The sequence below is a fragment of the Mya arenaria genome, chromosome 10, assembly GCF_026914265.1.
Source record: "Mya arenaria isolate MELC-2E11 chromosome 10, ASM2691426v1".
In the NCBI taxonomy this organism is placed as follows: Eukaryota; Metazoa; Mollusca; class Bivalvia; order Myida; family Myidae; genus Mya; species Mya arenaria.
Window position 1 is genome coordinate 37434205 of NC_069131.1, and position 15570 is coordinate 37449774.

Sequence of the window (15570 nt, forward strand, 5' to 3'; positions counted from 1 at the left end):
TGTACGTTAAATTACCAGATTCCTGCACTTTTGTAAAGACCTTATAAAAAAGGTCACTGTCGCATTCTGTTTACCATAGTTCAATTTCCATGTACTGTTTTGAATGGCATGATCATTGCGCGTTTGTTTTTTATCAAACACGTATTCAAACAAGTAAAGTAAAACCATATAAAACTATCCAGGAATTGTACTTGTATGTTAAACAAGTGGCTAGACTAACAAATGATGAAAGAAAGATCAAGTCTATTTGTTCATGTATGCACTAGTAAACAGGCAGGTTTCATATAATTTTTAGATGTCCCTACTTGCATGATCAAACCTTTACCGATGACAGATAACTACACTGGTTTGAGTGGGATGCTTACACGATCAAGCCCATTAAGACACACAGTTTCTTACACTTGTTTGAGTGGCATTTCTTACACTGGTTAGAGTGGCATGCTAACATGACCAAGCCCATAAAGAGGAAAGTTGCTTACATTGGTTTTAGTGGCATGCTTGCATGATCAAGCCCATAAAAAGGAAAGTTGCTTACATTGGATTGAGGAGCATGCTAACATGACCAAGCCCATAAAGAGGAAAGTTGCTTACATTGGTTTTAGTGGCATGCTTGCATGATCAAGCCCATAAAAAGGAAAGTTGCTTACAATGGATTGAGGAGCATGCTAACATGACCAAGCCCATAAAGAGGAAAGTTGCTTACATTGGTTAGAGTGGCATGCTAACATGACCAAGCCCATAAAGAGGAAAGTTGCTTACATTGGTTTTAGTGGCATGCTTGCATGATCAAGCCCATAAAAAGGAAAGTTGCTTACAATGGATTGAGGAGCATGCTAACATGACCAAGCCCATAAAGAGGAAAGTTGCTTACATTGGTTAGAGTGGCATGCTAACATGACCAAGCCCATAAAGAGGAAAGTTGCTTACATTGGTTTTAGTGGCATGCTTGCATGATCAAGCCCATAAAAAGGAAAGTTGCTTACAATGGATTGAGGAGCATGCTAACATGACCAAGCCCATAAAGAGGAAAGTTGCTTACATTGGTTTTAGTGGCATGCTTGCATGATCAAGCCCATAAAAAGGAAAGTTGCTTACATTGGATTGAGGAGCATGCTTACAGGACCAAGCCCATAAAGAGGAAAGTTGCTTACATTGGTTTTAGTGGCATGCTTGCATGATCAAGCCCATAAAAAGGAAAGTTGCTTACATTGGATTGAGGAGCATGCTTACATGATCAAGCCCATAAAGAGGAAAGTTGCTTACATTGGTTTTAGTGGCATGCTTGCATGATCAAGCCCATAAAAAGGAAAGTTGCTTACAATGGATTGAGGAGCATGCTAACATGACCAAGCCCATAAAGAGGAAAGTTGCTTACATTGGTTAGAGTGGCATGCTAACATGACCAAGCCCATAAAGAGGAAAGTTGTTTACATTGGTTTTAGTGGCATGCTTGCATGATCAAGCCCATAAAAAGGAAAGTTGCTTACAATGGATTGAGGAGCATGCTAACATGACCAAGTCCATAAAGAGGAAAGTTGCTTACATTGGTTTTAGTGGCATGCTTGCATGATCAAGCCCATAAAAAGGAAAGTTGCTTACATTGGATTGAGGAGCATGCTTACAGGACCAAGCCCATAAAGAGGAAAGTTGCTTACATTGGTTTTAGTGGCATGCTTGCATGATCAAGCCCATAAAAAGGAAAGTTGCTTACATTGGATTGAGGAGCATGCTAACATGACCAAGCCCATAAAGAGGAAAGTTGCTTACATTGGTTAGAGTGGCATGCTAACATGACCAAGCCCATAAAGAGGAAAGTTGCTTACATTGTTTTGCGTGGCATTCTTGCATGATCAAGCCCATACTGAGGAAAGTTGCTTACATTGGATTGAGTGGCATGCTTACATGTCAAGCCAATACTGAGGAAAGTTGCATACATTGGTTTTAGTGGCATGCTTACACAATCAAGCCCATACTGAGGAAAGTTGCTTACATTGGATTGAGTGGCATGTTTACATGATCAAGCCCATAAAGAGGAAGGTTGCTTACATTGGTTTGAGTGGCATGCTTACATGATCAAGCCCATACTGAGGAAAGTTGCTTACATTGGTTAGAGTGGCATGCTTACATGATCAAGCCCATACTGAGGAAAGTTGCTTACATTGGTTAGAGTGGCATGCTTACATGATCAAGCCCATACTGAGGAAAGTTGCTTACATTGGTTAGAGTGGCATGCTAACATGATCAAGCCCATACTGAGGAAAGTTGCTTACATTGGTTAGAGTGGCATGCTTACATGATCAAGCCCATACTGAGGAAAGTTGCTTACATTGGTTAGAGTGGCATGCTTACAGGACCAAGCCCATAGAGAGGAAAGTTGCTTACATTGGTTTGAGTTACATGCTTGCATGATCATGTCCATAAAGAGGAAAGTTGCTTACATTAGATTGAGGAGCATGCTTACATGACCAAGCTCATAAGAGGAAAGTTGCTTAGATTGGTTTGAGTAACATGCTTGCATGCTCAAGCCCATACTGAGGAAAGTTGCTTACATTGGTTAGAGTGGCATGCTTACATGATCAAGTCCATACTGAGGAAAGTTGCTTACATTGGTTAGAGTGGAATGCTTACATGATCAAGCCCATACTGAGGAAAGTTGCTTACATTGGTTAGAGTGGCATGCTTACATGATCAAGCCCATACTGAGGAAAGTTGCTTACATTGGTTAGAGTGGCATGCTTACATGATCAAGCCCATACTGAGGAAAGTTGCTTACATTGGATTGAGGAGCATGCTTACATAATCAAGCACATAAAGAGGACATTTGCTTACATTGGATTTTGTGGCGTGCTCACTTGATCAAGCCCATACTGAGGACAGTTGCTTACAATGGATTGAGGAGCATGCTTACAGGACCAAGCCCATAAAGAGGAAAGTTGCTTACATTGGATTGAGTGGCATGCTTACAGGACCAAGCCCATAAAGAGGAAAGTTGCTTACATTGGTTTGAGGAGCATGCTTACAAGATCAAGCCCATACTGGGGCCAGTTGCTTACATTGGATTTTGTGGCGTGCTCACGTGATCAAGCCCATACTGAGGCCAGTTGCTTACATTAGTTTGAGGAGCATTGGATTGAGTGGTATGCTTACATGATCAAGCCCATACTGAGGAAAATTTCTTACATTGGTTTGAGTGGTATGCTTATATGATCAAGCCCATTAGCAGGACAGTTGCTTAATTGATTCGAGTGTCCTGCTAACATGCCTAAGCCATTCCGCTACCAGCAGTCTATAATGACAAATGTGCCTCAGCTTTGTACAGATCCAAGTACTGATTTAAGTGCCTCTGCTTGCATTAATTAGTCGTGTAGAGGACAAATGTCTGAGCTGATTTGAGTTAAATGCTAACATGACAAATCCATGCAGAGGACAGTTTCCTAAACTGATTGGGGCGCCCTATTAACATGAATTTACCATCCAAAACACATATGACTACACAGACTTGAGTTTTCTGCTTTCGTGACCAAGCCGTGCAGAGGACAGAGGAATGCTGCCACACACACTGATTGGAGTATTTGCTTGCTTGGCCAAGCCTTCGATACCTTTATTGATTCGAGTGTATTGCTTGATTGACAAGTCCATGCAGAGGACAGCTGCCGACACATTGATTATATTGTCCTGCTTGCTTGACCAGTCCATGCAGAGGACAGCTGCCACACACACTGATTTGAGTGTACTGCTTGATTGACCAATCCATGCAATGGACAGCAGCCCAACAAATTGATTTGAGTGTCCTGCTTGATTGACCAGTCCATGCAGAGGACAGCTGCCGCACACACTGATTTGAGCGTACTGCTTGATTGACCAATCCATGCTATGGACAAGCAGCCCAACAAATTGATTTGAGTGCCCTGCTTGATTGACCAGTCCATGCAGAGGACATCTGCCGACCATTGATTCGATTGCCCTGCTTGATTGACCAGTCCATGCAGAGGACAGCTGCCGACACATTAATTCTATTGTCCTGCTTGCTTGACCAATCCATGCAGAGGAGAGCTGCAACACACACTGATTTGAGTGTACTGCTTGATTGACCAATCCATGCAATGGACAGCAGCCCAACAAATTGATTTGAGTGTCCTGCTTGATTGACCAGTCCATGCAGAGGACAGCTGCCCCACACACTGATTTGAGCGTACTGCTTGATTGACCAGTCCATGCAGAGGACAGCTGCCCCACACACTGATTTGAGCGTACTGCTTGATTGACCAGTCCATGCAGAGGACAGCTGCCCCACACACTGATTTGAGTGTACTGCTTGATTGACCAATCCATGCAATGGACAGCAGCCCAACAAATTGATTTGAGTGTCCTGCTTGATTGACCAGTCCATGCAATGGATAGCAGCTCAACAAATTAGTTTGAGTGTACTGCTTGATTGACCAGTCCATGCAATGGACAGCAGCTCAACAAATTGGTTTGAGTGTACTGCTTGATTGACCAATCCATGCAAAGAACAGCTGCCCCACACATTGATTTGATTTCCTGCTTGCTTGACCAATCCATGCAAAGGACACTGCTTATATTGGCTATAGTAATTATACACATTCAGAAGATGTTTTGATCCGAATATTTTGTTTTGCATAACATTCATAAGAAAACTAAAGAAAAGTGACAAGCCGTACCATTGAAGACTGAGAAAACGCTTGTCCTTTCATTATGAAGAAAATACAAGACCGGTGACGAATGTGGGTTAAACTGCATTTCAATCAGAACTAGAACTATTCGTTCGATGAATGACCAGGACTTTGTTCGTGTCATGCTTTGACAAGAAGATATTTTATATGAGATGCTGTTGACAAAAGTTTTGTAAAATTTTATGGCCAAGCGTGTTTTTGTACATGAATGAAGGGCGCCTCATTGTACAGACGACTAAAAATTGATTTATTCTAGGGTGACAAGCGGAGGGAACAGACTTTGGAACACATTTGTTTAGAAAAGAGAACAACAAATAACACCAGCTACTGACACTGAACATGGATGGAGACGATTGCCTGGTTGGTTTTGGGACTTCGGAACCGAAATAAAACAATAGCCTTCAGACAATAAATTTTGCCAAGAAAACTGCATTTGGATGCTAATTTATTAAAGAAAAAGGATTAAATGTATTAATAATTTATAATGAATAATAGTTGCATGTTTGACATGTTGTGTAACTTATATCATTCTGCTGTGTATATCACAAAAAAGATTAATGTAACTACAGTAGAATCCCGTTGGCTCGAACTCGCTTAGCTCGAAATCCTCGTTGGCTCGAACCGGATGCAAAGGATCGATTTCTTTATACTGAAGGTAACAAATCCCGCCAGAAAAAGTTTTAGCCTCATTGGTTGTTGATAAAGACTGTGTAGCGTTGTAAGGTAAATTCTACAATATTGGATGTGGAAGGGCTAATAAATATATTTTGGTCACAAAATGAGGCATATGATTAAACCTTTAATTATTGTAAATAAAATAGTATACACAAACGCATGGACGATACAATGCACATATACGGTCAAGAGACGTTTGTACGTTAATTTCCGGTGGAATACAGAGACATATCAGTGAAATAAAAATGATATTTCAATGTTCCAAACAGAGAAATACCATTTTGATTCTTTTTCAATGTTTTGAAATTGTAGCCCGCTCTCAAGTCAAAATCAAACGTCAGTGCGCATAGGACTGGAACACAAACTCAATGTTCGCATACAACTTGGCGCGCTTCTCAGTAAAAAGTACAATAAACTACCAAATTAATTTCTTTAGGCATACAATTAAAAGATTTTTTTATATGTCAGTGTAAGATCGCAACATATTTCACCTCGTAAACATCACGAGTAATTCGCGTTGGTACGCCACTCGTGAAATATAGCGTTTGGTGCTCACTCGATGAAATATATTACTATCTTACACTGAAACAAACTTTTATGTATTACTCGAAACCTTTAATGAATTATTTATACTTAAAGAATCCATCATACAAATAAGATAGTTCTCTGATAACAATAATGTTGAATTTTAAAACCTATTGACCATATAAACGTCTGGTATCATTTGAAAGGCATCTACTTGCTGATTTCTGGTATGTAAAATAAGTGACCTAAATACATCTCATTACACTTTGCATTTTTGCTCTATATTTCAACTGAATTCTGATATGCAATACTAAATTTCTTATCTTTGAAGGTATAAATTTTTTAGGTAAAACAAATAAATCTTAGTTTTGTGTACACATTAAACCCTTTCAAATGATACCAAAATATCGCGGGGTCAAATGGCATCCAATAATTACAAATTTGTGGTTCGGATACCTTAATGAACTGGTGATTATTGTTTATATAGTAAACAGCACAAAGCGCGCTTAACAAAATATCTGTACTTTGCGTTAAGGGCCCCCATTATGTAAGGGTTTATCGCATTGTTTAACATGAATGAACGTAGAGCGATCTGTACACCGACATTAAATTCCTGGTCTGCTGATTGGTCTGCTTGCTTTAAGCCGAATGTCACTATAAAGTACGGTGAAAAGCTAGCCAAAGACACTACTGTTACTATTATCATCATTATTGTTACTTTTCTCTCTCTCCTCGCTTGCTTGATACTTTTAATCTTTTGACGTTTTAATGTCGATTTTGAATCAAGTTTGGAATCGTTTCTGAAAGGGCTTCCACTGTCTGTAGCCATGTTGTTGGTGGCTTTGGGCTTAACATCTTCATTGCATTTAGCTGTACAGCTAAAGGTAATTGTAGAATCCCGTTGATCGGTTTTTAGTTGATTAGCAATCTTTCCTTCGTTTTGAAAAGAAGGTCGAATATCGTTATTCTGGAAATCCGACTGAATGTTCCTTGGTAGACTGGCTGTAAAATCTACCGTGTTCAAGTCTGTGTCGCTTATAGAAACATCGAGTTCCCCTTCCTCAGCGTTATGAACGCTAACATCAAAGTTACCGTGAGCTCGCTTGATACTGCACGATTTTCTAATCGTACGCCGTGATGTCCAAAGGGTCTTGGATATAAGCGAGTACAGGATCGCCAGAATGATGATCACTAGTGTTGTCGAAGCAAAATCCAGTTTGTGAAATACTTCAATAATTACAGAAAGATCCGGATCCTTGGAATGAGTGCAATAATAGGCACGAATCATTTTGTTACCTTCTTGGTCAGGAACCTGAACTTCGACAATGTCCAGCAATGCGATGTTTCGCACACAATATATCATTGCCACAAGGATAATAGCTGCAAAGGACAATTTGGAGGATTTGCCTGTCAATTGCCACTGGAAAGGTCGACATATTTTACGATAGCGATCGACGGCTACGAGAAGAAGTATAAATCCCGAGGTCACAACCAACCATTCGTTTACAAAGTACAAAATTTTACACGCAGCCCGGCTTCTATATGTTACAGTAAAACATAGCTCGAATATTTCGTCAATAAATACGAAACATGCTATTAAGTCCACAATTGCCAGTCCAGTGATGATCACATTTGTTGATGTCTTAGGTGCTTTAAATCCGTAGTATATCACCGAAAAGATGTTCCCAACTGACCCTAAAACTATCATTAACGAGGCAAATGCAATTGCTAGTGCATACTCGTTTATTTTATCCTTATTAAGCTCATTAAGAGCTATCTCATCACTATCATTACCTCCCATATTTCCACATATATTCTATATAAATGAATATAGCACCACCATTTTGCAAAATAATATAACAGTTAAGCTTATCTTGGGTGTTAAATTTTATGAAACCATATCTTGCTGAGGTTTCTTCCTTGTTAAGCGAAAAAATCTACTTTTAAAAGAAGCAAGGAAACATATATGTTTCAAATATTAAGATATGATCGTACCAGGAAACAAACTATCATTTTCTATACGTAATATAGAAAATTACAAGTACCAAAGTATCTTCCTGTTTTCTGCGTTATATTTGTTATAATTTCTGAACAAATTATGGTTTTCATCAGATTTTCATAAAATATAATTGAAGTAGTTAAGAAATATCTTACACACTATTAGTCAGACTGCAGGCTAGATAAAACAAGAAACGCCCAGGATTTAGAATATTTCAAAAAGTTTGAAGATGAAGTATTAAGAGTTCAGTATTTAAAGCTGCACTCTCACCGATTTACCATTTTTTACAACTTTTTATTTTTTTTGCCTTTGAAAGAGCATTTTTTTGCGCACATATCTGCAAAACAATGATACAAAATTGCTGACAAAAAAATCAGATCGTAGATTTCCGTTCGAAAATAAATGTTTTATGGCCTAAACCGTTACTAACGGTTTAAGAAAAATGCATAAAACATCAATTTTTGAACTTAAATATAACAATCTGCGATCTAATTTTTTGTCAGCAGTCTTATTTAACTGGTTTCCATGGATTTTCGCAAAAATTGGCTTGTTCCAAGACAAAGAAATAAAAAAGCTGTCAAAACGTTCAATCTGTGAGAGTGCAGCTTTATTAATTTATAAGTGTACTGTAGATTCAAGTTTATTTAATGTAGAAACATATTGCCATGTTACCTTCTTGAATACATTATGGATATCTTTGATACGTCGCTGATGAAGTAATTATTTTGTAATGTTAATGGGGTTTAACATAAAGAGCTATGGAAGGATGATGCACCCTTTCTTGTCTTGGTAGGGTCTTTAGGCTGCGCCCTGTTCCTTCTTGGTAAGGTTCTGCTAGGGTTTAAACTAAAGAGCTATGGTAGGGTGCTGCGCCCTGTCCCTTCTTGGTAAGGTTCTCCTAGGGTTTAAACTAAAGAGCTATGGTAGGGTGCTGCGCCCTGTTCCTTCTTGGTAAGGTTCTGCTAGGGTTTAAACTAAAGAGCTATGGTAGGGTGCTGCGCCCTGTCCCTTCTTGGTAAGGTTCTCCTAGGGTTTAAACTAAAGAGCTATGGTAGGGTGCTGCGCCCTGTTCCTTCTTGGTAAGGTTCTCCTAGGGTTTAAACTAAAGAGCTATGGTAGGGTGCTGCGCCCTGTTCCTTCTTGGTAAGGTTCTGCTAGGGTTTAAACTAAAGAGCTATGGTTGGGTGCTGCGCCCTGTCCCTTCTTGGTAAGGTTCTGCTAGGGTTTAAACTAAAGAGCTATGGTAGGGTGCTGCGCCCTGTCCCTTCTTGGTAAGGTTCTGCTAGGGTTTAAACTAAAGAGCTATGGTAGGGTGCTGCGCCCTGTTCCTTCTTGGTAAGGTTCTGCTAGGGTTTAAACTAAAGAGCTATGGTTGGGTGCTGCGCCCTGTCCCTTCTTGGTAAGGTTCTGCTAGGGTTTAAACTAAAGAGCTATGGTAGGGTGCTGCGCCCTGTTCCTTCTTGGTAAGGTTCTCCTAGGGTTTAAACTAAAGAGCTATGGTTGGGTGCTGCGCCCTGTTCCTTCTTGGTAAGGTTCTGCTAGGGTTTAAACTAAAGAGCTATGGTAGGGTGCTGCGCCCTGTTCCTTCTTGGTAAGGTTCTCCTAGGGTTTAAACTAAAGAGCTATGGTTGGGTGCTGCGCCCTGTTCCTTCTTGGTAAGGTTCTGCTAGGGTTTAAACTAAAGAGCTATGGTAGGGTGCTGCGCCCTGTTCCTTCTTGGTAAGGTTCTCCTAGGGTTTAAACTAAAGAGCTATGGTAGGGTGCTGCGCCCTGTTCCTTCTTGGTAAGGTTCTGCTAGGGTTTAAACTAAAGAGCTATGGTAGGGTGCTGCGCCCTGTTCCTTCTTGGTAAGGTTCTCCTAGGGTTTAAACTAAAGAGCTATGGTAGGGTGCTGCGCCCTGTTCCTTCTTGGTAAGGTTCTGCTAGGGTTTAAACTAAAGAGCTATGGTTGGGTGCTGCGCCCTGTCCCTTCTTGGTAAGGTTCTCCTAGGGTTTAAACTAAAGAGCTATGGTAGGGTGCTGCGCCCTGTTCCTTCTTGGTAAGGTTCTCCTAGGGTTTAAACTAAAGAGCTATGGTAGGGTGCTGCGCCCTGTTCCTTCTTGGTAAGGTTCTGCTAGGGTTTAAACTAAAGAGCTATGGTAGGGTGCTGCGCCCTGTTCCTTCTTGGTAAGGTTCTCCTAGGGTTTAAACTAAAGAGCTATGGTAGGGTGCTGCGCCCTGTTCCTTCTTGGTAAGGTTCTGCTAGGGTTTAAACTAAAGAGCTATGGTAGGGTGCTGCGCCCTGTCCCTTCTTGGTAAGGTTCTGCTAGGGTTTAAACTAAAGAGCTATGGTTGGGTGCTGCGCCCTGTTCTGTCTTGGTATGGTCCTTAGAGTTTTATCTAAAGAGCAATGGAAAGGTGCGGCGCCCTGTCCTTTTTTGGTTTAAGCTAAACTGTTATGGAAGGGTGCTGCGCCCTGTCTCTTCTTAGAAGGGTCTTTCTGCTAGGGTTTAAGCTAAACTGTTATGGAAGGGTGCTGCGCCCTGTCTCTTCTTAGAAGGGTCTTTCTGCTAGGGTTTAAGCTAAACTGTTATGGAAGGGTGCTGCGCCCTGTCCCTTCTTGGTAGGGTCCTTCAGGTAGGTTTTTGAGCTAGAGAGTTATGGAAGGGTGCTGTATCCTGTCCTTTCGTGGTAGGGTCTTTGGGTGAGCGTTTTGGCTAAAGAGTTATGAAAGGCTTTTGCACCCTGCCCTTTATTGGTAGCATCCTTCTGCTAGGATTTAAGCTAAATAACTATGGAAGTTCACTGCAGACTGTCCGTTACCGGTAGAACCCTTTAGCTAGGGTTTAAGTATAGAGTAATTGAAGGTTGATGCACGATCTTTGTAGAGTCCTTCTGCTAAGGTTTAAGCTGAAGAGTTGTAGAAAGGTGCTTCGCCATGTCCTTTCTTGGCACCGCCCTTTAGCTAAGGTTTCAGCCAAAGAGCTATGGAATGGTGTTACACCCTGCCCGGTCTTGGTAGGGGCCTTCTTCCTTGGTTTTAGCAAGAAATTATGGAAGGGTGATGCATCCTGTCATTTCGTGCACCTTGTCTTGCCTTTTACGGCCCTTCTGCTAGCGCCCTTTGCTTTCTTGGAAGGGTTCTACTGCTAGAGTTTTATCTAAAGAGCAATGGAAAGGTGCGGCGCCCTGTCCTTTTTTGGTGGGGTCCTTCTGCTAGGGTTTTATCTAAAGAGTAATGTAAGGTTCTGCACCCTGTCCTTTCTTGGTAGGGTCCTTCTGCTAGGGTTTTATCTAAAGAGTTATGGAAGATTCTGCACCCTGTCCTTTCTTGGTGGGGTCCTTCTGCTAGGGTTTTATCTAAAGAGTTATGGAAGATTCTGCACCGTGTCCTTTCTTGGTAGGGTCCTTCTGCTAGGGTTTTATCTAAAGAGTAATGTAAGGTTCTGCACCCTGTCCTTTCTTGGTAGGGTCCTTCTGCTAGGGTTTTATCTAAAGAGTTATGGAAGATTCTGCACCCTGTCCTTTCTTGGTAGGGTCCTTCTGCTAGGGTTTTATCTAAAGAGTTATGGAAGATTCTGCACCCTGTCCTTTCTTGGTAGGGTCCTTCTGCTAGGGTTTTATCTAAAGAGTTATGGAAGATTCTGCACCCTGTCCTTTCTTGGTGGGGTCCTTCTGCTAGGGTTTTATCTAAAGAGTTATGGAAGATTCTGCACCGTGTCCTTTCTTGGTAGGGTCCTTCTGCTAGGGTTTTATCTAAAGAGTAATGTAAGGTTCTGCACCCTGTCCTTTCTTGTTGGGGTCCTTCTGCTAGGGTTTTATCTAAAGAGTAATGTAAGGTTCTGCACCGTGTCCTTTCTTGGTAGGGTCCATCTGCTAGGGTTTTATCTAAAGAGTTATGGAAGATTCTGCACCCTGTCCTTTCTTGGTGGGGTCCTTCTGCTAGGGTTTTATCTAAAGAGTTATGGAAGATTCTGCACCCTGTCCTTTCTTGGTGGGGTCCTTCTGCTAGGGTTTTATCTAAAGAGTTATGGAAGATTCTGCACCCTGTCCTTTCTTTGTAGGGTCCTTTTGCTAGGGTTTTATCCAAAGAGTAATGTTAGGTTCTGCACCCTGTCCTTTCTTGGTAGGGTCCTTCTGCTAAGGTTTTATCTAAAGAGTAATGTAAGGTTCTGCACCCTGTCCTTTCTTGGTAGGGTCCTTCTGCTAGGGTTTTATCTAAAGAGTAATGGAAGATTCTGCACCGTGTCCTTTCTTGGTAGGGTCCTTCTGCTAGGGTTTTATCTAAAGAGTTATGGAAGATTCTGCACCGTGTCCTTTCTTGGTAGGGTCCATCTGCTAGGGTTTTATCTAAAGAGTAATGGAAGATTCTGCACCCTGTCTTTTCTTGGTAGGGTCCTTCTGCTAGGGTTTTATCTAAAGAGTTATGGAAGATTCTGCACCGTGTCCTTTCTTGGTGGGGTCCTTCTGCTAGGGTTTTATCTAAAGAGTAATGTAAGGTTCTGCACCCTGTCCTTTCTTGTTGGGGTCCTTCTGCTAGGGTTTTATCTAAAGAGTAATGTAAGGTTCTGCACCGTGTCCTTTCTTGGTAGGGTCCATCTGCTAGGGTTTTATCTAAAGAGTTATGGAAGATTCTGCACCCTGTCCTTTCTTGGTGGGGTCCTTCTGCTAGGGTTTTATCTAAAGAGTTATGGAAGATTCTGCACCCTGTCCTTTCTTGGTGGGGTCCTTCTGCTAGGGTTTTATCTAAAGAGTAATGTAAGGTTCTGCACCCTGTCCTTTCTTGGTAGGGTCCTTCTGCTAGGGTTTTATCCAAAGAGTAATGTAAGGTTCTGCACACTGTCCTTTCTTGGTGGGGTCCTTCTGCTAGGGTTTTATCTAAAGAGTTATGGAAGATTCTGCACCCTGTCCTTTCTTGGTGGGGTCCTTTTGCTAGGGTTTTATCTAAAGAGTTATGGAAGATTCTGCACCCTGTCCTTTCTTTGTAGGGTCCTTTTGCTAGGGTTTTATCCAAAGAGTAATGTTAGGTTCTGCACCCTGTCCTTTCTTGGTGGGGTCCTTCTGCTAGGGTTTTTATCCAAAGAGTAATGTAAGGTTCTGCACCCTGTCCTTTCTTGGTGGGGTCCTTCTGCTAGGGTTTTATCCAAAGAGTAATGTAAGGTTCTGCACCCTGTCCTTTCTTGGTGGGGTCCTTCTGCTAGGGTTTTATCCAAAGAGTAATGTAAGGTTCTGCACACTGTCCTTTCTTGGTGGGGTCCTTCTGCTAGGGTTTTATCCAAAGAGTAATGTAAGGTTCTGCACACTGTCCTTTCTTGGTGGGGTCCTTCTGCTAGGGTTTTATCTAAAGAGTAATGAAAGGTTCTGCACCCTGTCCTTTCTTGGTAGCACCCGTCTGGTATCATGTTTACCAGCATGAGAACCCTTCTGCGTTTATATCATTAAATGCTTTATACAGTTAACCATTTATCTTTCTTTAATAAAACTTCTAATATGATTTGAAATACAAACAAACTTTACAACTCCGCGTTTGAAACCTAATATCACTTCAAATAAACACAATTGGTAGCAAGTCAAATGCATTCTTTTTAAGTTCTCCACAACCCCGATAAAATGGACCCTTCGCATTCTTAGAATCATGTCTATCTTCTGCAGCACCACATCGGCACCCCAGCGTATTACAACCTGTATAATTCCCTGGGCAAATCAGCTGTAAAAATCACGTACTCATGAATAATTAATGAGGTGAAATCCAGCCGCTTAATTGGTCGCATGAGACACACCTCATGCGGTGAGGAAATGGCCGAGATGTTACGGATGTAATCTCGGTTCGAAAAAATCCAATGAGATCACGGCTTACAAATCGTTTTAGGCAGGATATTGTTAAATATCACGATAGCTCTTCACACGTGAGATTCTTTCCTTTTTGTTATCGGTTATTCCATTGATCTGGAAATGCTTATGAATATTCAAGATTTACAAAGTTTCCTTTAGCAAATTCGCCCTGGGTATCACAAAGGTTATGATACGATGATCATTTTTGCGTATTCAGCTATTAAATAAAGTTAAAATCTTGTTATCAGTAATAATTTTTTACATGAATGCATTATTAAGGAGTAGTTAAAGGTTTATTACTAAATATTTATGTTTGTTATACATGTGTTTGTATTGATTTTGAATAAGGGTGTCACATTAATTATTTAACATCATACAAAACTCTTTAATGTGAAACGACTGTGACATGGTGTCTGAAGTCATCCGAAATCCTCATATTAATGGGTCTGATACCTTAAACACAATCAATAATGAGTGACTTGTCTGTTCACTATGAATATGCTGTTTGTATTCATTCATAAAGTCATGTATATAGTAAATACATGAATGCGTTTTATCAAAGCCTAATGTGTGGTCTGTTTCCGTAATAGCTGATGCTATATAAAGAAGTAATGCAGAGATCGAAAGCTACAAATCCCCCAAAAGGAAGTAAATAAGGAAGCTTAAAGGTATTTAGAACTTCTGTCATCCTCATACATGTATACATATATATATTTTGATTGTAGAACATTTTATTTCCGCGTCTAAAGGTTCCGCGTCTAAAACTTCCGCGTCAGAATGTATTGTTGTTCTTATATATACCATTGGCCGCTGTATATGGCATGCAACTGACAAATATTTACATAAATGTTGCGTTTATATGCCTAACATTTACCCCTTGGATATCTTTTGCACGCGTTTATATGACAATTGAGATACACATGTACTTGATATTTTTAATGAAAAACCAATTGTTTGTGTTGAAAAGTATGTTAGACTTAATGATGAAGCTTATATTACGTATCATATAATGTTTTGCATAAATTACACACTTATTCACTTAGCGATATTATGCTGAAGTAAATACAGGAAAATAATTAAGATATCTATCTTTCTAAAATGACATGATGTTATCAGAAAACACCTAAACTGTACGCGTATTCGTGTTTGCTTCCTTCTAAATATAAAATAAGAATCAAGAATGTCTTTAAAGTCTAAGATGATATTTTTATCAGCCAAATAATGCACCAGTCAATTGTAACCACGGCCCCCAGGTCCGGGGAATAGCGGGGACTTTGACTTTCGGTCCAGCCAACCTCGGCTACAATCCTCACCCTGCGGGGACGAACAGATGGTAAAATCCCCGCCAAATGCCCCCGCACCCCAGGGACCCTAGGTAAGGCCCATCCCCGCTATATTTAAAGCGAAGGCAAAACCACCGCATTCACCCGGCACTGCGTGGCCACCTGAAAGGTAAAAACACGGCCCATTTCCCTTGCTATCCCCGGTATACCCCCCGGACCTTGGGGAGGGGGCATGGTTACAAATGAATGGAGCAAAAACAAGTATCAGTCAACAGAGGAGTGAAGTAGATTTGAAATGAATGTATTTGAAAGTTTATCACTTCATTTGTTAGCATTTGAGTCTATAAAAAGTCTAACAAGCCAACCTTTAAAATATAATAGTTCAATCAGACAATAAACATGCTACTTCAAACAGTTGTATGTAAAAACATTATGCCGAGAATTTCATAAAGATTGGCAGAATAAATGAAGAACAAATACGATTTGTATTTATAGCAATTTCTTTTCTTTAGTTTTGTTTGTTAATGATTAACTATAGAACTATATACACCCGGAAGCAAATTAACTGTTGCGTTTATATGA

The 15570-nt window shown here is 40.6% G+C and overlaps 1 protein-coding gene across 1 annotated transcript; it reads right to left on the bottom strand.

Annotated features, from left to right (window-relative positions):
* Positions 1 to 5480: 5480 nt before the first annotated feature.
* On the bottom strand, positions 5481 to 7955 carry LOC128205048 (annetocin receptor-like). The gene has a single exon (XM_052906451.1). The coding sequence runs from the start codon at positions 7693 to 7695 to the stop codon at positions 6367 to 6369; it is 1329 nt and encodes a 442-aa protein (XP_052762411.1). The 5' UTR covers positions 7696 to 7955; the 3' UTR covers positions 5481 to 6366.
* Positions 7956 to 15570: the final 7615 nt, after the last annotated feature.

Coding starts and splice junctions, on each gene's coding strand:
- LOC128205048 (XM_052906451.1), bottom strand. CDS start 7,695: ATGGGAGGTAATGATAGTGATGAGATAGCTCTTAATGAGCTTAATAAG.